Consider the following 24,619-nt stretch of genomic DNA (forward strand, 5'->3'; position numbering starts at 1 on the left):
GCTGAAAGCATGGCATTTAACATCCATTCCCTCCACTACATTATACAGTACAGTTCACTCATGGCTACTTTATCGAGACTGATTATGAATGATACATTTAGGGACTTTTGTACAATCGAGGCTCTCCGCAGAGAATCACTCTCCTGGAAGCAGCAGCGGTGGATGGAAATCAATGTCACTCCACATTGTTAGGGCAGGACCGAGTTTGGGAAACGCTGTCAATGAGAGTTATTCCTGAATCAAATCAAATCAAATGTATTTATATAGCCCTGTCTTCAGCTTCTGTTCTTCAGCGTCAGCGTGTCGACTCACACGTCTATTTGACTGAAAGAAGTTCCCCCTAGCCTGAGGGAAATGCGATACCTGTCAAATACTGGATATCTTTTCATGTTCTTGTCTCACGTTCATGTCACAGCAAACGCCCAAGTCATAACATCACACACATTATCTCATCGGTCAAAATGCGATTGTTGTAATATATCTCACATGATCTCTTCACTTGTCTTCCACATTAATGACAGAGGTGTGTGTGTGTGTGTGTGTGTGTGTGTGTGTGTGTGTGTGTGTGTGTGTGTGTGTGTGTGTGTGTGTAATAGATTATGATACTATATACTACATTCAATCCAACTCCATTTAATCTAAGTCGTGTGTCGGCTGTAAAAGGCACACTGATCTACATGCTGTTGTCCATAGGGGGAGCCGTTGAGTTCACCTCAGAGCCCTGCCACCAGATAGGCCTTCATCAATCAGTAAATACAACCCATAACACAAAAATGGCCACACTGACATGACCTTCCACCTATACCATGCATTTAGGTGGATTTTCAATTCATTGCTGTAGTAACATGTAACTATGCAAATAAAATGTTTTCCTTTCATTCCAATCAAATCATTGGTTTATGTAGTCTTATCTTATCAAACAGCTTTGCAAAAACATTCTAGTTACCATAGCAACTACAGGTCATTACGGCAACTTACCTAAGATGATAGTGATGACATCTCCCGCTGTGCCGAGTCGCCCTCTGGACCTGTTAGTCTAAACGCCTTACTCTGGTCCGGTCTCACTTCATCAAATGTTTACTGTGTCCACAGCCACGGACAATAACAGCTCACAGGCAGACAGTGGAGGGCATCTGGTGTGAAGGGCTGTCTGGCTGACTAACTGAAGGGTTGTACACTACAGAGGGATGGATAACAACACTAGTTCTGTGGGAGGTCATGGTACATTGACATGGGTGGAGATGCACTTCCATAGAACAGATAGTTTCCACTGAGAAAAAGAAAGAAGAGAGAGAGAGAGAGAGAGAGAGAGAGAGAGAGAGAGAGAGAGAGAGAGAGAGAGAGAGAGAGAGAGAGAGAGAGAGAGAGAGAGAGACAGGGCAGCGAGAGAGAGAGAGACCTTTGGTGTCCCTCCAGTCAACTCACATTCTGAGATCCATTGCTTTGGGGTCTTCATGTGCAGGAGTTACTAGAGCCCGGTGATCACCAGATGAGCCAGTGCCATGGGGGCGACAGACATCTCACTGTCAGATCTGCGGAGGCTTTGGGGGGGGGGGGGGCAGGTGTTTGCCCACTGAGCTGTGACAGTAAACCCACAATGTGGCCTGTGACATCCAGATGTACCACAGGAGCTGGAGGAAAAAGAAACATTTTATAATAATAATAGCAATAACAACAATCATCATAATAATAATAATAACTGAAAAATAGGGGTAGGGTTGTTGAGAATCGAAGAACCATGAATGTAATAAGAAACCTTAGGTGCTGGCTTAAGACCGGTAGTAACCACTACAGAATGTCCAGTCAAAACTAGGATGAGGCGGATGTCCAGGTTAAGGGGAGTTTAATGGAAGATGTCCACACTTACACACACATCAAACACTCATCAGACAACTGAGAATCATGTCCAGTGATAACTGGCATTAACTATGTGGTGTTTAGATGCACAATTAAATATCAGACATACAGGGATTCAGTCCACAGGAGGAAAGTTCAGCAGGAGGGTAAACTGTGGAAGTGCTCATCAGGATGGGGAAAGCACATTTCTGAGACACTAACAAAAGTGGGGGTCCTCTGAAAGGGAGACTAAGCTGCCCAACTAGAACTAACCAGAAGGGATGGCTAGAATCAGCTGACTGAAGCTGGCCGTTTTACGAATAGCAATAATAAGAACAAAGTCAATGTTTGCTCAATGTTTGCTAGTCCCAAGCATGATCTTTATCTGAACTATAGTGATTTAACCATGACAATGTGTACATCTCCAAAACACCAACCATTCTACTTGCTGTTACTCAGTGAGGCTCGATGTAAACTTCCTCAAGAATGTGTATCGCGATAATATAGTTTCTCTATTCTGTCTGGAAAGTATTGCATTTACATTTAGTTCCTTTTTATATACGTCAGAAACTCTCTCTATTACATTACATGGAAGCAGTGGTGGAAAAAGTACTGTCATACTTGAGTAAAAGTAAAGATACCTTAACAGAAAATGACTCAAGTAAAAGTAAAAGTTTAAAGTATTTGGTTTAAAATATACTTAAGTATCAAAAGTAAAAGTATAAATCATTTCAAATTCCTTATATTAAGCAACCAGCAAACCAGAACCATTTTCTTGTATTTCTAATTTACGGGAAGCCACGGGAACATTCCAACATTCAGACATAATTTACAAACGAAGCATGTGTGTTTAGTGAGTCCGCCAGATCAGAGGCAGTAAAGGTGACCAGGGATGTTTGGTTGATAAGTGTGAGAATTTGACTATTTTCCTGTCCTGCAAAGCATTCGAAACATAACAAGTACTTTTGGGTGTCAAGGAAAATGTATGGATAAAAAAGTACAGTATTTTCTTAACAAATGTAGTGAAGTAAAAGTAAAAGCAGTCAAAAATATAAATAGTGAAGTATAGTACAGATACCCCAAAAAACGACTTAAGTAGTACTTTAAAGTACTTTACACCACTGCATGGAAGACAACACATCCTTCCCACAACTAAACTCTTCCTCATGCAGTCAACATGCTCCTCCAAATAGGTAATTGCTTTATTGTAATGCAGAACCACATGCTAGCTTAGCTTGTTATGACCTCCTATGATGTGGCTACTATATTGTCTCTCCACAGACAAAAATGCACCACCAACCACAACAGGAAGTAAGCAATTTTAGCTTCAATTTAACAGTTAACACTTAAATACATTAGAGCCATAAAAGTGATGCGTAGCTTGGTATTTCCTGGGGCTGTATGTAAAGCTGTGTGTCTAGCCATATTTGTCTCCCAGACAGCCCCATTAGTCTGTTTAATGCCCTCTGCTCCCTCATACGGTGCTCAGACTCAGATCAATGTGTGACACATCGCAACGTCATCACTTACAGCATGTGGATGAGTTGAAAAATGACCCCATCTTCCCTGCTCTTATTTCCTCTGAGAAGTCTCTATTGGAATCCATTGGAGTGTTGGGAGAAAGGAGGTTTGTTTAGTGTCGTTGTTGTTGGTGGTGTGTGTGTGTGTGTGTGTGTGTGTGTGTGTGTGTGTGTGTGTGTGTGTGTGTGTGTGTGTGTGTGTGTGTGGTGTGTGTGTGTGTGTGTGTGTGTGTGTGTGTGTGTGTGTGTGTGTGTGTTTGTGTGTGTGTGTGTGTGTGTGTGTGTCGTCTCAAAGTCTGACGTGAATGAATCGCTAAAGTAATGTGTCGGCTGATAATAGTTGAATAGTTTATATCAACTTGATAAATATGGCTCTTATAAATCACATGGCTGTTGTATATTGCTGCTGTGTTTATTCTTTCTTTCATACTTGGCTCCTGCTACAGAGTTCTGGAGAGAATCAGGAAGTGGAATGTTTTAGCATCAGCCCAGACAATGGCAACTCCCATGCAGCATGTTGTGGTCAGCCATTCTGTTCATCAATATTACACAAATAACCTGACTATGCTACATAAAAAAGTTAAATATTCTCAAATAAAACTGCATGAGATATTTTAATCACAAAAATACATCTAATGAGGAATATAATGAAGAATACGTGTTACTATGAATTTCTAATGATCCTGATTTGTCTGATCAGGAAAGAAAACAGTAAATCTCTCTCCTATAAGATATACAGTTGAAGTCGGAAGTTTGCATACAGCTTAGCCAAATACATTTAAACTCAGTTTTTCAATTCCTGACATTAAATCCTAGTAAGAATTCCTTGTCTTAGTTCAGTTAGGATCACCACTTTATTTTAAGAATGTGAAATGACAGAATAATAGTATAGAGAATGATTTATTTCAACTTTTATTTCTTTCATCATTCCCAGTGGGTCAGAAGTTTACATACACTCAATTAGTATTATGGTAGCATTTCCTTTAAATTGTTTAACTTGGGTCAAATGTTTTGAGAAGCCTTCCACAAGCTTCCCACAATAAGTTGGGTGAATTTTGGCCCATTCCTCCTGACAGAGCTGGTGTAACTGGGCCAGGTTTGTAGGCCTCTTTGCTCGCACCGTTTTTTCAGTTCTGCCCACAAATTTTCTGTAGGATTGAGGTCAGGGCTGTTTAAAGGCACAGTCAATTTAGTGTATGTAAATGTCTGACCCACTGGAATTGTGATACAATGAATTATAACTGAAATAATCTGTCTGTAAACAATTTTTGGAAAAATGACTTGTAGATGTCCTAACCGACTTGCCAAAACGATAGTTTGTTAGCAAGAGATTTGTGGAGTGGTTGAAAAACGAGTTATAATGACTCCAATTTAAGTGTATGTAAACTTCCGACTTCAACTGTACATGATCTGGAACTCATTCAATTTGGTAGTAGAAGGAAATTGTAAGGGTCCTGTGTGTAGCTGGTGTAGAGTCAGGCGCAGGACAGAAAATATGAGTAATCAACGTACTTTTACTCAAAATGACAAATGTACAAAGTAACATCACGAGCACCCCATAACGGACCGAAAATACCAAAAAAATAATCACTCACAAACAAACATGGGGAACAGAGGGTTAAATAATAAACAGGTAATTGGGTGAGTGAAACCAGGTGAGTAAGACTAAGACAAAACAAATGGAAAATGAAAAGTGGATCGGCGGTGGCTAAAAGGCCGGTGACGTCGACCGCCGAACGCCGCCTGAACAAGGAGAGGGACCGACTTCAGCGGAAGTCGTGACAGGAATGAATGTGGTGCAGATGATTGGTGCTCTGCTCCAGATTTAATAATGGCACTGGAGGGGATGGCTGCCGTTTTACGGGGCTCCTAACCAATTGTGCTATTTTATCTGCTTTGTCGCATTGTTTTTAACTTGTTTTATACACAATGTTGCTGCTACCGTCTCTTATGACCGAAAAGGGCTTCTGGATATCATAACAGCATTACAAATTTTTTCTTTAATGAGTCCGACGCGAAGGATATACTGCTTCTCAGAGACCAGGCCCAAATCCCAATCATTAGCGTGAAGACAAGACAGAAATACACGGGGCGGAGATCGGGGTGCCTTGATAGAGCGAGTGGGTAACCCGCCTCTACCATCCGTTCTATTGGCCAACGTGCAATCACTGTAAAATAAACTGGATGATCTCAGTTCAAGACTGTCCTACCAACGGGACATTAAAAACTGTAATATATCTTATGTTTCAACAAGTTGTGGCTGAACGACGACACGGATTATATACATTTGGCTTCGTTTTCCGTGCATCGGCAAGACATAACAGCTACGTCTGGTAAGACGAGGGGTGGGGGTGTGTGTCTATTTGTCAATAACAGCTGGTGGGCGATATTATTAAGGAAGTCTCGAGGTATTGCTCACCTGAGGTAGAGTACCTCATGATAAGCTGTAGACCACACAATCTACCAAGAGTTTTCATCTATATTTTCCATTGTATATTTACCATCACAAACCGATGCTGGCACAAAGACCGCACTCAACGAGCTGTATAAGGCCATAAGCAAACAAGAAAATGCTCATCCAGAAGCGGTGCTCCTAGTGGCCGGTGACTTTAATGAAGGCAAACTTAAATCCGTTTTACCTCATTACTACCAGCATGTCACATGTGCAACCAGAAGGAAAAAAACTCTACACCAACTTTACTCCACACACAGATGCATACAAAGCTCTCCCTCGCTCCCCATTTGGCTCATTGGGGCTGAGTCACTGGCTTACTGGTGCTCTTCCATGCCGTCCCTGGGAGGGGTGCGTCACTTGAGTGGGTTGAGTCACTGACGTGGTCTTCCTGTCTGGGTAGGTGCCCCCCCTTGGGTTGTGCCGTGGCGGAGATCTTTGTGGGCTATACTCGGCCTTGTCTCAGGATGGTAAGTTGGTGGTTGAAGGTATCCCTCTAGTGGTGTGGGGGCTGTGCTTTGTCAAAGTGGGTGGGGTTATATCCTACCTGTTTGGCCCTGTCCGGGGGTATCATCGGATGGGACCACAGTGTCTCCTGACCCCTCCTGTCTCAGCCTCCAGTATTTATGCTGCAGTAGTTTATGTGTCAGGGGCTAGGGTCAGTCTGTTATATCTGGAGTATTTCTCCTGTCTTATCCGGTGTGAATTTAAGTATGCTCTCTCTAATTCTCTCTTTCTCTCTTTCTTTCTTTCTCTCTCGGAGGACCTGAGCCCTAGGACCATGCCTCTCGACTACCTGGCCGGATGACTCCTTGCTGTCCCCAGTCCACCTGGCGGTGCTGCTGCTCCAGTTTCAACTGTTCTGCCTGCGGCTATGGAACCCTGACCTGTTCACAGGACGTGCTACCTGTCCCAGACCTGCTGTTTTCAACTCTCTAGAGACAGCAGGAGCGGTAGAGATACTCTCAATGATCGACTATGAAAAGCCAACTGACATTTACTCCTGAGGTGCTGACCTGTTGCACCCTCGACAACTACTGGGATTATTATTATTTGACCATGCTGGTCATTTATGAACATTTGAACATCTTGGCCATGTCCTGTTATAATCTCCACCCGGCACAGCCAGAAGAGGACTGGCCACCCCTCATAGCCTGGTTCTTCTCTAGGTTTCTTCCTAGGTTTTGGCCTTTCTAGGGAGTTTTTCCTAGCCACCGTGCTTCTACACCTGCATTGCTTGCTGTTTGCGGTTTTACACTGTGTTTCTCTACAGCACTGATATATCAGCTGATCTAAGTAGGGCTATATAAATACATTTGATTTGATAAATCTGACCATAATTCTATCCTTCTGATTCCTGCTTATAAGCAAAAACTAAAGCAGGAAGTACCAGTGACTCACTCAGTACGGAAGTGGTCAGATGACACAGATGCTACACTACAGGACTGTTTTGCTAGCACAGACTGGAATATGTTCCGGGATTCATCCAATAGCATTGAGGAGCATACCAACTCAGTCACTGGCTTCATTAATAAGTGCATCGATAACGACGTCCCCACAGTGACATAACCCAACCAGAAGCCATGGATTACAGGCAACATCCACACCGAGCGAAAGGCTAGAGCTGCCGCTTTCAAGGAGTGGGACACTAATCCGGGCGCTGACAAGAAATCCCAATATGCCCTCAGATGAACCATCAAACAGGCAAAGCATCAATACAGGACAAAGATTGAATCCTACTACACCGGCTCTGACGCTCGTCGGATGTGGCAGGGCTTGCAAACTATTACGGACTACAAAGGGAAACCCAGACGCGAGCTGCCCAGTGACGTGAGCCTACCAGACGAGCTAAATGCCTTTTATGCTCGCTTCGAGGCAAGCAACACTGAATCATGCTTGAGAGCACCAGCTGTTCCGGATGACTGTGTGATTACGCTCTCCGTATCCGATGTGAGCAAGACCTTTAAACAGGTCAACAGACCACCATAGTCCCTGTGCCCAAGAAAGTGAAGGTAACCTGCCTAAATTACTACCACCACGTCGGTAGTGCTTTGAAAGGCTGGTCATGGCTCACATCAACACCATCATCCCGGAAACCCTAGACTACAGCTCAGCGTTCAACACCATAGTGCCCACAAAGCTCATCACTGAGGACCCTGTGACTAAACACCTCCCTCTGCAACTGGATCCTGGACTTCCTGATGGGCCGCCCCCAGGTGGTAAGGGTAGGTAACAACACGTCTGCCACACTGATCCTCAACACTCGGGCCTCTCAGGGGTGTGTGCTTAGTGCCCTCCTGTACTCCCTGTTCATCCACGACTGCGTGTCCAAACATGAATCCAACACCATCATTAAGTTTGCTGACGACACAACAGTAGTAGGCCTGATCACCGACAACGATGAGACATCCTATTGGAAGGAGGTCAGAGACCTGACAGTGTGGTACCAGGACAACAACCTCTCCCTCAACGTGAGCAAGACATAAGAGCTGATTGCGGACTACAGGAAAAGGAGGGCCGAAAGCTCCTAATCACATCAATGGGGCTATAGTGGAGCGGGTCGAGAGTTTCAAGTTCCTTGTTGTCCACATCACCAACAAACTATTATGGTCCAAATACACCAAGACAGTCGTGAAGAGGGCACGACAACACATTTTCCCCCTCAAGATTTGGCATTGGTCCCCAGATCCTCAAAAAAAATTCTACAGCTGCACCACAGAGAGCATCCTGACTGGTTGCATCACCGCCTGGTATGGCAACTGCTCGGCATCAGATGGTAAGACGCTACAGAGGGTAGTGCGTATGGCCCTGTACATCACTGGGGCCAAGCTCCTATAGGTCCTGGAAGGCAGGATATACTAGGTGGTGTCAGAGGAAGGCCCAAATACTTGTCAAAGACTCCAGTCACCCAAGTCATAGACTGTTCTCTCTGCTACCGCACGGCAAGCAGTACCGGAGTGCCAAGTCTAGGTTCAAAAAGCTCCTTAACAGCTTCTACCCCCAAGCCATAAGTCTGCTTAACAATTAATCAAATGGCCACCCGGACTATTTACATTTACACTGCTGATACTTGCTGTTTATTATCTATGCATAGTCACTTTACCCCTACCTACATATACAAATTACCTCGACTAACCTGTACCCCTGCACATTGACTCGGTACCAGTACCCCCCGTTTATAGCCTCATTATTATTTTATTGTGTTACTTTCTTAACTCTATTTCTTGAACTGCATTGTTGGTTAAGGACTTGTAAGTAAGCATTTCACGGTAAGGTCTACACTTGTTGTATTCGGTGCAGGTGACAAATAAAATTTGATTTGATCTAGATGATATCATGGAATCAAAGCCCAACAACACATACTTGGTCCTCATTGATATGGAAGAATGAAGAGAAAAAGACATCAGCAATTTTTCTGTTGTTATGTCATCACTGACAGTCACTCAATTAGTCATGTCAGCTTAGACTTTTTGATTGGTGAATTAGTCTATCCAGCTATCATGGCAGAATACCATAGATATCGCAGGGGCCCTAACCTCCAGGGGGCCCCCATTGATTTTGTTAGTCACTCTCACTCAGATACAGTGCCTTGCGAAAGTATTCGGCCCCCTTGAACTTTTCGACCTTTTGCCACATTTCAGGCTTCAAACATAAAGATATAAAACTGTAATTTTTTGTGAAGAATCAACAACAAGTGGGACACAATCATGAAGTGGAACGAAATTTATTGGATATTTCAAACTTTTTTAACAAATAAAAGACTGAAAAATTGGCCGTGCAAAATTATTCAGCCCCCTTAAGTTAATACTTTGTAGCACCACCTTTTGCTGCGATTACAGCTGTAAGTCGCTTGGGGTATGTCTCTATCAGTTTTGCACATCGAGAGACTGACATTTTTGCCCATTCCTCCTTGCAAAACAGCTCGAGCTCAGTGAGGTTGGATGGAGAGCGTTTGTGAACAGCAGTTTTCAGTTCTTTCCACAGATTCTCGATTGGATTCAGGTCTGGACTTTGACTTGGCCATTCTAACACCTGGATATGTTTATTTGTGAACCATTCCATTGTAGATTTTGCTTTATGTTTTGGATCATTGTCTTGTTGGAAGACAAATCTCCGTCCCAGTCTCAGGTCTTTTGCAGACTCCATCAGGTTTTCTTCCAGAATGGTCCTGTATTTGGCTCCATCCATCTTCCCATCAATTTTAACCATCTTCCCTGCCCCTGCTGAAGAAAAGCAGGCCCAAACCATGATGCTGCCACCACCATGTTTGACAGTGGGGATGGTGTGTTCAGGGTGATGAGCTGTGTTGCTTTTACGCCAAACATAACGTTTTGCATTGTTGCCAAAAAGTTCGATTTTGGTTTCATCTGACCAGAGCACCTTCTTCCGCATGTTTGGTGTGTCTCCCAGGTGGCTAGTGGCAAACTTTAAACGACACTTTTTATGGATATCTTTAAGAAATGGCTTTCTTCTTGCCACTCTTCCATAAAGGCCAGATTTGTGCAGTATACGACTGATTGTTGTCCTATGGACAGAGTCTCCAACCTCAGCTGTAGATCTCTGCAGTTCATCCAGAGTGATCATGGGCCTCTTGGCTGCATCTCTGATCAGTCTTCTCCTTGTATGAGCTGAATGTTTAGAGGGACGGCCGGGTCTTCGTAGATTTGCAGTGGTCTGATACTCCTTCCATTTCAATATTATCGCTTGCACAGTGCTCCTTGGGATGTTTAAAGCTTGGGAAATCTTTTTGTATCCAAATCCGGCTTTGAACTTCTCCACAACAGTATCTCGGACCTGCCTGGTGTGTTCCTTGTTCTTCATGATGCTCTCTGCGCTTTAAACGGACCTCTGAGACTATCACAAAGCAGGTGCATTTATACGGAGACTTGATTACACACAGGTGGATTCTATTTATCATCATTAGTCATTTAGGTCAACATTGGATCATTCAGAGATCCTCACTGAACTTCTGGAGAGAGTTTGCTGCACTGAAAGTAAAGGGGCTGAATAATTTTGCACGGACAATTTATCAGTTTTGTATTTGTTAAAAAAGTTTGAAATATCCAATAAATTTCGTTCCACTTCATAATTGTGTCCACTTGTTGTTGATTCTTCACAAAAAATTACAGTTTTATATCTTTATGTTTGAAACCTGAAATGTGGCAAAAGGTCAAAAAGTTCAAGGGGGCCGAATACTTTCGCAAGGCACTGTATCAATAACATGGCATAATTCAGGGCTTTATTGCCTGAATTATGCTTTAAAATGTACACATTTTCTCTCCACCCCATGGCAAAATGTGTAGAACTGCAAAAAAAAAAAGATTTAAAATTGCATCAAAATGTGTCAAATTGCAGGAAATTAACTTAAAAACTTAAAATGTCATCTTTGCTGTCAAGAGGGGGCCCACTAAAATGTTTTGCTTAGGACCCCCAAAAGGCTTGAACCGGCTCTGATTTTCATAAAATATTGTTAGTCAGAAACAGGAAAATGTGCATTATTATTATGGGCATAATTATCTGTGAAGTGTAGATCCCAAAGCGGACGCCAATAACCTCAGTTAGGCCTTCTAAAGCACGAGGTGTCACGTCAAGTGAGTTGGGAGTTTTTTGAGTGGCGTAAATGGAAAGCTTTGATGATGCCATCCCACTTTCACATATTACCTGGATGAGAGAGCACTTTACATTTGTGAATCAATGAGGAGAGGAAATCACATTTGAAGGCTGTGTCTGCATGCTTGTGGAGGAGGGATTCCTGCATGGATTCTCGGCTCAGTCTGTTTAGAGGGTGAAATGGTCTGCATTACGGTTCTCAGTTGGGAGATCTGCATTCTAAGATCAGCTTGTCAGAACGGGGTGCTTTAGCGCTCATGAATATGACGTGTGACCGTTGACGATGTTGATTTCTATCTTCTGGGGGATTAGTTACATTCAGTTAGCGCTGGGTGATAATGTAATTTGCTTGATGCAGTCCGGAGCCCTGCTTCATTTCATGCTGTGCCCTTTATGGCTTCATTACTACAATCACAGAAGCTGTGGATATCTATCTCAACGGCACTCTGCCTGCAGTCATAAATCACTGTGTCTGTGAGAGGATGGTTTTAGTGTGACACCCTTTAGTACAAGGGCCTGCGTGTGTTATACTACACTGTGAAGGTATGAGAATACACAGGTACATGCCATGTTGGAGCCTCGCTGTAAATTACATCCACTACATGACCAACAGTATGTGGACATCTGCTTGTTAAACATCTCATTCCAAAATTATGGGCATTAATATGGACTTGGTCCCCCTTTGCTGGTATAACAGCCTCCACTCTTTTGGTAAGGCTTTTTACTAGATGTTGGAACATTGCTGCCGGACTTGCTTCCATTCAGCCACAAGAGCATTAGTGAGGTTGGGCACTGATGTTGTGTGATTAGGCCTGGCTCACAGTCACCGTTCAAATTCATCCCAAAGGGGCTCAATGGGGTTGAGGTCAGGGCTCTGTGTATGCCAGTCAAGTTCTTCCACACCGATCTCAACAAACCATTTCAGTATGGACCTCACTTTGTGCACAGGGCCATTGTAATGCTGAAACAGGAATGGGCCTTCCCGAAACTGTTGCCACAATGTTGGAAGCACAAAATCGTGTAGAATGTCATTGTATGCTGTAGCGTTAACATTTATCTTCACTGGAACTAAGGGGCCTAGCCTGAGACATGAAAAACAGCCCCAGACCATTATTCCTCCTCCACCAAACTTTACAGTTGGCACTATGCATTCGAGCAGGTAGCGTTCTCCTGGCATCCGCCAAACCCAGATTCATCGGTCGGAATGCCAGATAGTGAAGGGTGATTCATCACTCCAGAGAACGCATTTCCACTGCACCAGAGTCTAATGACGGTGAACTTTACACCACTCCAGCCGACACTTGGCATTGCGCATGATGATCTTAAGCTGGTGTGCGGCTGCTCGACCATGGAAACACATGTCATGAAGCTCTCGACAAACAGTTATTGTGCTGACGTTGCTTCCAGAGGCAGTCTGGAACACGGTAGTGAGTGTTGCAACTGAGGACAGACGATTTTACGCTATGCTACGCGCTTCAGCACTCAGAGTTCACGTTCTGTGAGCTGTGTGGCCTACCACTTCGCTGCTGAGCCGTTGTTGCTCCTAGACATTTCCACTTCACAATAACAGCACTTACAGTTGACCGAGGCAGCTCTAGCAGGGCATACATTTTACGAACTGACTTGTTGGAATGGTGGCATCCTGTGACGGTGCCACGTTGAAAGTCACTGAGCTCTTCAGTAAGGCCATTCTACTGCCAATGTTTGTCTATGAAGATTCTCAACTCTCTAGAGACAGCAGGAGCGGTAGAGATACTCTCAATGATCGGCTATGAAAAGCCAACTGACATTTACTCCTGAGGTGCACCTGTTGCACCATCGACAACTACTGTGATTATTACTATGTACCTGTCAGCAACAGGTGTGGCTGAAATAGCCGAATCCACTAATTTGAAGGGATGTCCAAATACTTTTGTATGTATACTGCATAACTAATACTGTGTCAGCTCAGATGACATACAGCTAAAACGTTTAAATGTCACTATTTTGACCTATTCTACCCATGTTGAAGTTAGACTACAGGACCAACCATCTAACCATGGCCATAATATTACATGGTTGTCCGTAAGTAGCTAATGTTATGAGATGTTTGTTTGACATTAAAACACAACTGTGGTGCTTGTCCCAAACACAAAATGAAGCCCAAAACACAAAATGCATCAAGCATAACCATGCAATCTTAAACCTAACAAAACAGCAGCATAATAATCATGGTTGTAGGGTGAGCCTACTGTTTTTCCAAGGATAGGCCTTTAATTATAATCTTACCCTCCTAAAAGAGACCACACTCATAAAGGAGAATAATCGCTCTTTGACTTATGTCTGGAATGGGGCTAGAACATTATAGCTGCTTCCCCCGTATTGACACAGCTGTTGCCCAAACTATAGACTTGCCATAGCAGACAATGGTGTGTCTTTCTATTGTGTCACACACCCACTAATGACAGCTTTAGAGGTGGAGGGTAATTCAGGAGAGAGGGTTGACTACGGGGTGAGGTGTGTGACTCATGTCCTGGGTTCCCCAAGGCCAAATGTCCTGCCTGCCAGATTTCCTGCACCAGTGCATTGTGGGTAGGTGAAAGATGGTATGGTATCACTGATAAGTCCAAACACTAAAATGTCTCCTGTTCTTTTAAAACCACGGATCTCAGAAGACAAAGGGTAGCAGAAATGGTTCGCTGAACTGTGCTTGTGTGATGAGTAACCGTGTCTGGCCGAGACCTGATGACTTGTGTTAGCTCTTAGAGGCTTTGGCTCGGTGGGCTAATACTATCCATTGTGGTATCTCATTCAACCAGCCAGGTTAAATACAAGGTCTGTTACATAAACCAGAATAGATAGGCGATAGGTAGGTGATAGACAAGCGCTAGATAGGCGATAGGTAGGTGATATATAGGCAATAGACAAGCAATAGGTAGGCAATAGGTAGGCGATAGATAGTCGATAGATATGCAGACACTTCAAAGATCAACAGCAAAGGCTCTCCATTCTCACCATGCTGTGCTAACAGATGAGACAGTGATCCTGCTCTGTTAGGGCTGTGCTCCCTTGTAAAAGCCTTGTCCTTGACCCCAGCCAGTTAATGTTTACTGGGACAGTTTAGGGAATGAACCTCACTTAACCTCTTCCTCTGTGACCTGTGTGTTTTTTTTGGACGTGGCTCTGTCTGACTGTCACCAAAATGACCTCCCATTTACAACAATCAATTCACATTTTCAGATTGTTCTGTTAAAAACTTTAATGCACATTTAGACAACGGTGTGAGTGGTTTTGCCAAGACAAAACCATGGATTATTAATCGCCTTTCATATTTTTAAGGTAAAGAAATATTACAATATAGTCTAACAATATCCTCCCTGTGCTATAATCCAACTGTTCTCTCCCTCCCTACAATCTCATAGTCCTTCCAGACAGTTTTATGCCTTAGTACAATACAGAGTGAATGTACTACTGGCATGAAGCACTAATGCTGTAGCTAAGTCCTTTTTCTCCTCTGCTTGTTGGCTTCTCCCCACTGTGAGCAAGTGGAAGGGGGTAGTGCTGGTAATTCATGCACACATGTGCCTGCCTGTTCCCCCAGTGACAGGCCAAGGGAGGGGCACATGATAAATTGCCTTCCATCTGGGACCTCCACACACAGCCACCATGATGTGGGTAAAAATGGAAATCGCTCCCTTTCACCGTCATTACATCAGTTTAGAATGTGTGTGGGCCTCCAGACCAACACACACACAGACACACACACACACACACACATACTTATACACGCATGTGTACACACACACACAAACGAACCCACACATGTACACACACATTAACAAACAGAGAAGTTGGTTTTGACTATAGCTGCTGGTGGACCAAGACAAGAGCGATCTCTCTGAGACGGTATTCAGCTAAATAACCAACGACAGGGTGGATGAGTGTCGCTATCATTCAGAGGTCAAAGTCATTTACAAATAACTCATTCATTCATATTCAAGAACACTTCCAGAGTATAGTAATTTCATGAGTTATAGATGCAAAGTGGAAACACTTGGGCGTTTGACGGACAGATAAGCCAATAGATCGATGTGTGGCAGTGTTCCGTTATAGGGCTGTTGCGCTCTATTCTAGCCTGTCACTTCAGACCCGTCCACTGTGTGACATCTCGTCTTTCACACAGAATTAAGGAAATGGGACGTTGTGCCTTGCACCAGTTTGTGCCTGTATAGAGGAGAATATCTGGCTTTAGCTTGAAGCTATTTTCAGCTAGCTCACTGACAGCTAAGAACAGGAAGAAAAGATTTAAAGGCCTGTCAACTAAATATTCAGACACAACATATTTGTGTTTGATAAATAAGGCTGGCACAAGACCTTAAGCTATAGGCTACTGTATATTTAATTCAATTAAAACAATAACACTTCTAAAATAAATGGTGAATTCAGAATTTGTGGGACACGTTTTGCATTTCTGTCTTCTGTAACCCATTTTTCAACATCTATCCAGCATATTAGCCCAACACATTATATATTTCTGAAATCCTCAAGATGTTTCCTAATCACACAAAAAGGACAAATGTTGATATCATATTCACAGAAGGCATGACACACCCATTTGTGTACACTGAGCCACAACCATATTTTCAGTGTACATTTTGGAAACTGGGACAGCAGGTTAGATAAACTGGGATAGGCCTAATTCTAGCCCATTGGCAATTTTCAATTTTGTGTGATTAGGAAACATCTTGAGGATTTCAGAAATGTATCATGTGTTGGGCTAATATGTTGAATAGAAGTCTAAAGAGTTACATAACTATGAAACTCAAAAGGTGTCCCACGTTTTCTGAATTCACCCCACTGGGCACAGATGTCAATTCAAGGCCTATTCCATGTTGGTTCAACATCATTTAATTGAAATGACAATACGTGGAAACAATGTTGATTCAACCAGTGTGTGTCCAGTGGGACCCTACTATTATCCTGTTGATGTTTGACACCAATGGCACCTAGCAGAACTATAGTAGGCTAAATGATTGAGTTCCACTATGTTTCAATTCAAAGTTTCCCAATTATGCAATTAAAAACATGAATGAATCTTTTGGACTTGTAAGGTTAACCCATTAGCTATTGGTATTTGAGTAATATAGCCTATTTCTTGATCGTAAAATGGTATTGTTATCTCGGGGATTGGCCCGTTTCGCAGCCATTTTGTAGATTTGGTGTGAAATATTCTGTGAAAAGCAATAGGCCTAACTATAGTCTTGCCTATGTATTTCTTTAAAAAAAATGTGGCAACCATTTTTTCTCGGCTGAATGCAATAAAGGCATGATTAATTACTGAACTAATATGGTGTGTCTGTAACCATGCAATTTAAGATTGTGTGGCCTTATTTAACATAGCAAAGGGCAGTATACAGCGCAGCGAAGAGTTAGGCCTATAGGCCAGCTGTTGATGAATTTCAATATGAAACAAGAATGTGCACGAAATTTCAACCCTGTTTGATCTAAGGAATGAATCAGCCAACAACACTTTTTTACATATATAAATTAGGCTAGTTAGGCCTCTACTGTAATTAAAAAGCTGAGTATAGACGGATGTATATTTAAAAGTTTGTGTGATAATCCTTTGTTTAAACTATAGGCTAGATCATGGCATTTTGAAATGGTCTCCTACAAATTTCTGAATCACACACCAGTGTTACACTACTGGGCACACACTGGTTTAAACAACGTTGTTTCCACGTCATTATTTATATATTTCTTAATTCCATTATTTTCCTTTAGATTTGTGTGTATTGTTGTGAATTGTTAGATATTACAGCACTGTTGGACCAATAAAATGTGATTTGATTTCAATGAAATTGACCAATAGACGTTAAATTGATGTCTGCACCCAGCGGGATGTCTCTAAAATCAGCAGTTATTTTCAACCAACTATACTGAAGTGGGGCCAAAGTGGAAATAGATTATAGAGACATTCTAAAATCAGGTATGCGCAATGTTCCTTATGTAATCCTATACAGAATTATTCCCTTATAGAGTTTTGCCGTATCTGTTTTTAGTAGGATACTCTATATTCATAATTAATACATCTTCAATGACTCGTGAATATTGAGACAATATATTGTAAATTAAATTTAAATCAACAAATACCATGACAACGCATTTCAAAAGGAGGCGTTCTCTGTTTGTTGCTCGAGGGGATCACTATTAACCAGGCAATGTCAAGAGACATTTTTCTATATCACCAAATATTGAAAACTCTATTTAGCCAACAATACTTATTTGGAAATGACCTTCTAAATCCAATCACTACAGCAATAATGTCAAAACTCACCGTCAATCAACAATTATTAACATGCTTTGATGGATGTATCCCGTTTTAGAACATGCAGACACACTGGCAAACAGCACGCTCACACACTCAATCATGACGTTCAGCTAGCTATACATTATTGTTGAAATAATGTCCAATCTTAGTTGCATTCGATTTCAAAGTTGTGGGTTTAGTTTTAAAATAGCCTAGTGTTTCAACTTTCAAGAATTCAAATTATTTAGTTTAAAACAATGGATCATGCTAAAAAAAAAAAACATTAAACTCTATAGAGATGTAGTAGAAATAAAGTGCACTTTAAAGTGAACATTTAAAAAAAAAAAACAGCCTACCCTGTAAATAACGTTCCAGTTTGTTGTATAGGCAACCAGTTAATAAGATTAACTTCCCAGATCAGCACATGTCATTATGTCAATTTAAATCATAAAGAAACCAGAAACTGCTTAATGAAATAGCATGTTAAAAATGTAAGTCTTGTTATCATAAAAAGGAGGCACACGGAAATATGGAACAAAATCGTTTCTTATTTTTCCAGAATACATACAAAAAAATACCAATTCTCTTCCCATGGTATACACCTGAAAAATAACGGCAATTTTAAAGTGGACAATTTGGGATTTTAAGAAACAAACATGCATGTCAATTATTTTCTTTTCAATGAAACATTAAATAAGAACAATACAATCATAGCAATTTCAAATGAACATCGAAATGAAAACCTCTATTTTATTAGTATTCTACCATGTGTGTTTTCATTTTACCTATAGAGTTCAGTTTAAACATAATGCACTTCGAGTCTCTCAAATATCTTCCATTTGTAGCCATTATTGTCCGCTTTCAGTCGACATAAATAAATACAGTCCACGGATCCTGTCCATAGGTGGAGCGTTGATATAAAAGTCTTTATATTTGCATTTTATAATTATAAACTTTTCAAAAGTGAAGTGTGTTTCACTGGTATCCCAGTGCTGATGCTGTGGTGAGTCTCTGGCCGTACAGGGCATATGGGGAGTAGTATGGCCCGGTAGCTGCGGGGACGGGAACAGGGGCTCCGGTAGGCAGAGGGCTCTTGGAGTACGGATGGTAACGGCTGCTTAGTCCCAGCGCGTGATGCGGACTCCTCAGGGTCAGTGTCCCGGGGCTTCCAGGGCCTCCTGACTGCGGCATGTGCATGTGGCACGCCATAGCTGCAGCTGCAGCACTAGCTAAAGATGAGGAACTAGGGTAACCCGATATCAACTTTTCCGCCCCGGTGAAGGCGGTATGCGTCCGCAGGTGAATCAGCAGCTCCTCGGAAGAGGAGAAACGCTTGTCGCAGGGTCCGTTCGCCGACACCCAGTTACAGACGTGAGGAAGGGGGTCGTTGGGGAGCATGAAACCATAGGGGTACAAAGGGTGTCCACTGAACGACTGCGGAGAGGAGTGCATGCCGTGCAAAAGGTGTGTCGGGTACATGTGGTGGTACCCGGATTTCATTGCGTTGTCGTGGCACTGCTGTGAGGCACTGGCAGCGCCCGCTAAGTGGCTGGCACAATGGTAACTTAAGCAGTAAGGGTCTCTACACAGGCTGGCTGACATGATGGAGGGTGGAGAGGCCCCAGCCAGCGGGCTGGATCCAGCCTTACTGCAGCCCATGCTGGCCAGCTGTGCGTTAACCAGGCTGCCGCCGTGGGGGAGGTAGTGTTGGGGATAACCTGCGTAGGCCCCTAAACTCCCGGGGTAGTGCATGCCAGCAGGCGGCAGGGGAAAAACTGTCTGACCAGGTTTGTAAGGAGAGACTGGGGCTACAAGTCCTGACCCCAGTCCAGAAGCTGAGGAAACGGAGGTTATGGAGGACGATTCCGAAGAAGGGGCTTTGGAACCGGGAGTCTCCTGGTGCTGGTTCACCTCCACGTTAATTCCACCGCAACTCACGCTTATTCTGCTGTGGCTGTTAGTGGTTCCAGATCCATCCGTTGTGCCATTTTTATTACAATCTGAATCTTTCTTGTCCTCCCTGTCTCCACACTTCCCCTCAGATGGCATGGGAGAGGCAGAAGTGCTGGAGTTGGGGCTGCCTGTCCGTGGCGTGAACGGCTGACAGGTGGCGCTCGGTACTCGGAAACCAGTCTTCTCTCCACTCGAAACGCCCGAGGACGAGTCCTTCTTATCGGACGGTTTCGAATAGGGTTTGAAGCTAGATTTGTCATCCACACCGATGTCGCTCATTTTTAATGGACCGGATTTGGATTCCTTGTCACTAGATCCATTTGATGTAACTGAGGAGAGTTTGGAAGAGGGGGGGGGGTCCGGTTTACCGATTTGAGAGCATGTCTGCGCCAGCAGTGCCAACGGACTCTTCTTGGCATCTAGCTGTAGAGAAAACAACAGGACCGATATTTACAAATTGAATAGTGAAAAAATATATAAAAACAGTATCAAACAATAGAGGACTTTTGGTCGAAATGCATCCAGCAACGGAATGTCCGAGCCCTTCTCCGCCGCCACCCCCAAAATAAAAGAGTAGTGCGCAATGCGCAGCTTTTACGCGAGAGAATAGCCGAGCTCTAAGAGAACATTTCCTACATTTATAAAACATGTATTTTACCAATGATCTCTATAATAGAATAGCCCACATCTACACTTCGATATATTACATTGTTAATTATATGCTGTTTCCTGTGGTACATTCCGGGATAACCGTTTCTATTCGTAATGATTACAAAACAACAAAAACATTCAACTTTTACTTATTAATTCAGCAGTTTTTTATCTTACCTCAATGGGGCTAATCGGGGTAGATGGTAACGGTTGAAGATACTCTGGGTGCAAAATGTGTCCTGATCGTGCCGTAAGCATTCTCAAAACCTTGATGGGGACTCGCTTAGCTTGCCGTAGATGGTCCGACGGGGGAACGGAATGAAGAAAAGGCTTGTTGATGTTATTCCGAGAGTCGATGCTCTCCCAGACTAGATGAGTATTACTATTACTCAGCGCAGACACCGAGGGCGATGTGATCATGTCCTAATTATCACGAAATTAGTCGGTAATGCATTTATCAGATTCATCAAGAACGGCGAAAAGCAATTACAACCTCTCTCAAAAAAAAATCAGGAGAGAAAAAAAAGTGGTGGTATTGCGTGTAATAATCCGTATAGTGAGAGGAAAATAAGAAGGTGCGGCTGGTAAGCAGGAAGAAGATACAGGAGAGTGAGTGCGATGTTATCGCGGATCCGAGGCTGCGTCTTGCATCATAGGCATAGCGCGTTCTGTGTCTCCCAGCAGGTCCGCTCTCTATACTCCCAAAGTACGAACTGGTAGAAATGCTCACTTCAAACGCATCTGAATTAGTCCGAGATTAAAGCCTTTGCCGCCTTCCAATCAAATGGGACCCTGAGGTGATTGGAGGGTCAAGGGGATGTGACGTTCTCCTCTATTTTTACAGCGCGGGGGAGGAGATAGGGAGGAATAGTTGGGTTGTTGTGCGCGCTCTCACCATCATCGAGGCAGGACAGGGCAAGGCTTGTTTTGATTTTTCAGCGTCTGAAAAAGTACTGTATATAGACGCAAGTGAAGGTATTTGGCAAATGAATAGGTTGGCGATGTGGTAATGGTTATTACTGGAAGACATAAGCTACATGATATTTAGGAGAAGGGAAATGTACTAATACAAATAAATTAAATCGTTATTAAATTTGTTTTCTAATGACTAATGCACTAATAAGCATTGTTTTTGGCACTTTTGGCCTATTGAATCTTAACACAAGCCTGTATCTTAGTCTACACATACATTTTCCAATGTGAATTATATCCCACAACCAGAAGATCAACCACTTCAACTCGATTCAGACAAGCGTTGACAGGAACAGACCAATGCAGTGATGGAGGGATGAGAATGTCACATGTTTTCAGTAGTTTATAATATACACCGCCCTTCTATGTCTATCTCCACCCTTCCGTCAACTGTCAATTCTGCTCCACCGCAATCAATCAGTTATTTGTCAGGGGCTGTCAATCCGGCCTTGATTTGACAGCTATTGTAGCGGATTACATGCGAGCATAGTTGCATGGGGAAAAGGGGACACATGGAAAGAGAGAGAGGCATCTGAGAAAAGAGACTTAATTTGGACGAAATCAATCTTTCTCATGTTAAATTAAATATGTATATACGCATCGACAATATGCTGACTGCAAAGCGCTATGCTTCTTTTTCAGATTTAATCATAAGTGTCCATGGAATTTAGGACGGTATTTGAAAATTAATAAGGATATTGACTTGGCTAAACTAACCACATTTTACAAGGTTCTCCTCAAACAGCGATTGAAGGCTCATCTCGGTCGCAGATTCACTATGATTTATGCCTCGTTCACGTGCTAGTCGGAACTAAGAAACTCGGACATTTCCGACTTGCTAACTGTTGTAGTTATTTGTACAGGTGCCGCGTTCAAATCAGTTAGCAAGTCGGATATTTCCAAGTTTCCTAGTTCAGACTAGCACGTGAACGCGGCATAAATTAAGCATTTTCAACGTTTTCCCTCCCTGTCAAATACTTCAAAAAGAGGAATGTGTCCCCAACCGCACTAAACACGCCATGGAGTTTAGGTGCTCTGATGTTATTTATTTTTATCTAACTAGGCAAGTCAGTTAAGAACAAATTCTTATTTACAATTTGTAAGTCGCTCTGGATAAGAGCGTCTGAATGACGTAAATGTAAAACAATGACGGTCTAGGAACAGTGGGTTAACTGCCTTGTTCAGGGGCAGAACGACAGATTTTTACCTTGTCAGCTCGGAGGTTCGATCTAACAACCTTTAGGTTACTGGCCCAATCCCCTAACCACTAACTGACCTGTCAGAAATAGTTCAAAGTCGAACAGAGTCTACTATTATATTTTAGTAATGTTCATGTTCCTGTGTAAGGACATTACTTGGTAATGGACTTACCTACGTTAAGCCTACATAAGGGAAACTTTATGGCTAAAATTACATTTAAATGTAATAATGTGAATTGCTTGAAATGTGAGCAGAAAGTGTTTTTAAATGGCAATCTAGCAGTGTTGCTTAGTAGGCTATATGGGAGCATTTAACATTCTTTTGAATAGCCAATATGAACAACACAGTTATTAGTGGAAGGCAAAGTTCCCCATAACAAAGTCACTCCGAGCAGGGACAGCGGCGTATCCAACACACGTCAACATGTAACTTTCACATTACTGAGTGAAACATAATGTCCTGGATTCTCAGCAAAGGCGAACAATAACCACTTTCCCTCACAGATCCAAACGTACGTATATGTATCGTAAAAAAAACGTCATTCGCCTCTGGCACATTGTTATCTCCCCAACAACAATGACAAATAAAAGGGAACAAAAAAACTAGTCCAGACATTTTATATTGATGTCAACTCGATTTTATTTACATACAATGAAAAGTATTTATTTTATTTAAGAGGGAGAAAAGAGGGGTGACTGAAAGATAAATAAAAGAGAAATGGTGTGTCAGACCGCTGAGAAAAGAAATTTAAAATGCCTTGAACTATTCACCGCTGAGATGGCTAATCAGTATCGAGGCTCAGGGGAATCGGGCAGCCTTTCAATGCGGGTCTCTTTTCATCTCAATCGGGATAGAGGCGCTCAATTAAAAGCCTATCAGTTTATAAGTAAATCAACGCCTATCAAAGTTGTCACTTCAAACAAAACGATTATTATTGTAACCCGCCTCCGCCATTAATCTAACTCTACCGTAATCGGTTTGACAGGTCATCTTGGAGAGCAAGAAAACCTGGAGTGGACAATCACGGGGGGGGGGGGGGGCAGAAAAACAGCTGGAAAAGTAAATATATTTATTTTAGGCCTTCAAAGAATTTTGGTAAAATGACCGGTCTTTCGGAAAACTATGGATATATATTTGAAGTTATATTTTATAAAAAATAGAACCAGAGTGTAAAATATTTAATTGATAGTTTAACCATATGGGAATTATCGACAGAATATGACGTGAATTATTTTACTTTGTAGGCTACTCAAGTGTCACTGCATGGCAACATTGGCCTAAAGGCCTATTCACATGAAACTGAAACTTGCAGCCCATTGAAGCCTTACCATATAATGAATGTTCTTATCGCAGAAGCAAAAACTGCTATAGACATAAACTGCTATCAATGTTGTATATTTTGAGCTCTTTAATAAAGGAAATATCTAAAATGAATTTACATTGTAGCCTAATGTCGTTTATCTGATTTATTATTTACATTTTAAGCCATACATATATTTTCTGTTAATTGTTCACTAATGTTAATTGCAACGTAATGGCCGTCTACTCGTTTTATTTTCAAACCATACTGAACGCAATTTGTGAATAGCTTCCTCATTACTCGGTGTGCACAAAACTGTATTAAATTCATTACTGTCGAATTACTACATAAATCAATTAAATTACGTTGAGACATTTATTTTTTGGAGACTTACAAAGTGGAAACATAACTAAGCAACAAAGTGTCTTACAAATGCAATTTTCCCGTGGCCCTTAAATGCTGTGGACTTTGAAGTACAAGAAGGAGAAAACGGCCCTTCTTTCTATTAATCCAAATGTTGTCTAGTCTGGCAGAATAGGAAGAGAACGTTTCACAATATGCAAAAGACATATAATTGATAAACGTCAGTCTAACTGTTTTCTGTAAGGGCTGTCAGCCCGTGACAAAATACGTGAGTTATTATGGCAAAGGGCAACCATAAATTCCCAGTGTCAGGCGAAACCCCTCTTTATTGTCGGTTTGACTAATGAGGTTCTACACCAGATTCCAAATACTCGATATTTCCGTTAAATGGAAACACATTTTTCCCTGCCATAATTCATGATATTTAAATAGAAAGTTTTAAAAGTCCCCATATACTTCATAACGACGACATG

The 24,619-nt window shown here is 42.3% G+C and overlaps 1 protein-coding gene across 1 annotated transcript; it reads right to left on the reverse strand.

The window, feature by feature from the left end:
• Positions 1-18,235: 18,235 nt before the first annotated feature.
• Positions 18,236-21,002, reverse strand: zn503 (Zinc finger protein 503). Its single transcript, NM_001140111.1, is given in 2 exon segments — positions 18,236-20,083; positions 20,489-21,002. Coding segments are annotated over 2 exon segments (1,644 nt in total). The 5' UTR covers positions 20,732-21,002; the 3' UTR covers positions 18,236-18,682.
• Between the last annotated feature and the right edge of the window lie 3,617 nt (positions 21,003-24,619).

The sequence above is a fragment of the Salmo salar genome, chromosome 18, assembly GCF_965601325.2.
Source record: "Salmo salar chromosome 18, fSalSal1, whole genome shotgun sequence".
NCBI lineage: Eukaryota > Metazoa > Chordata > Actinopteri > Salmoniformes > Salmonidae > Salmo > Salmo salar.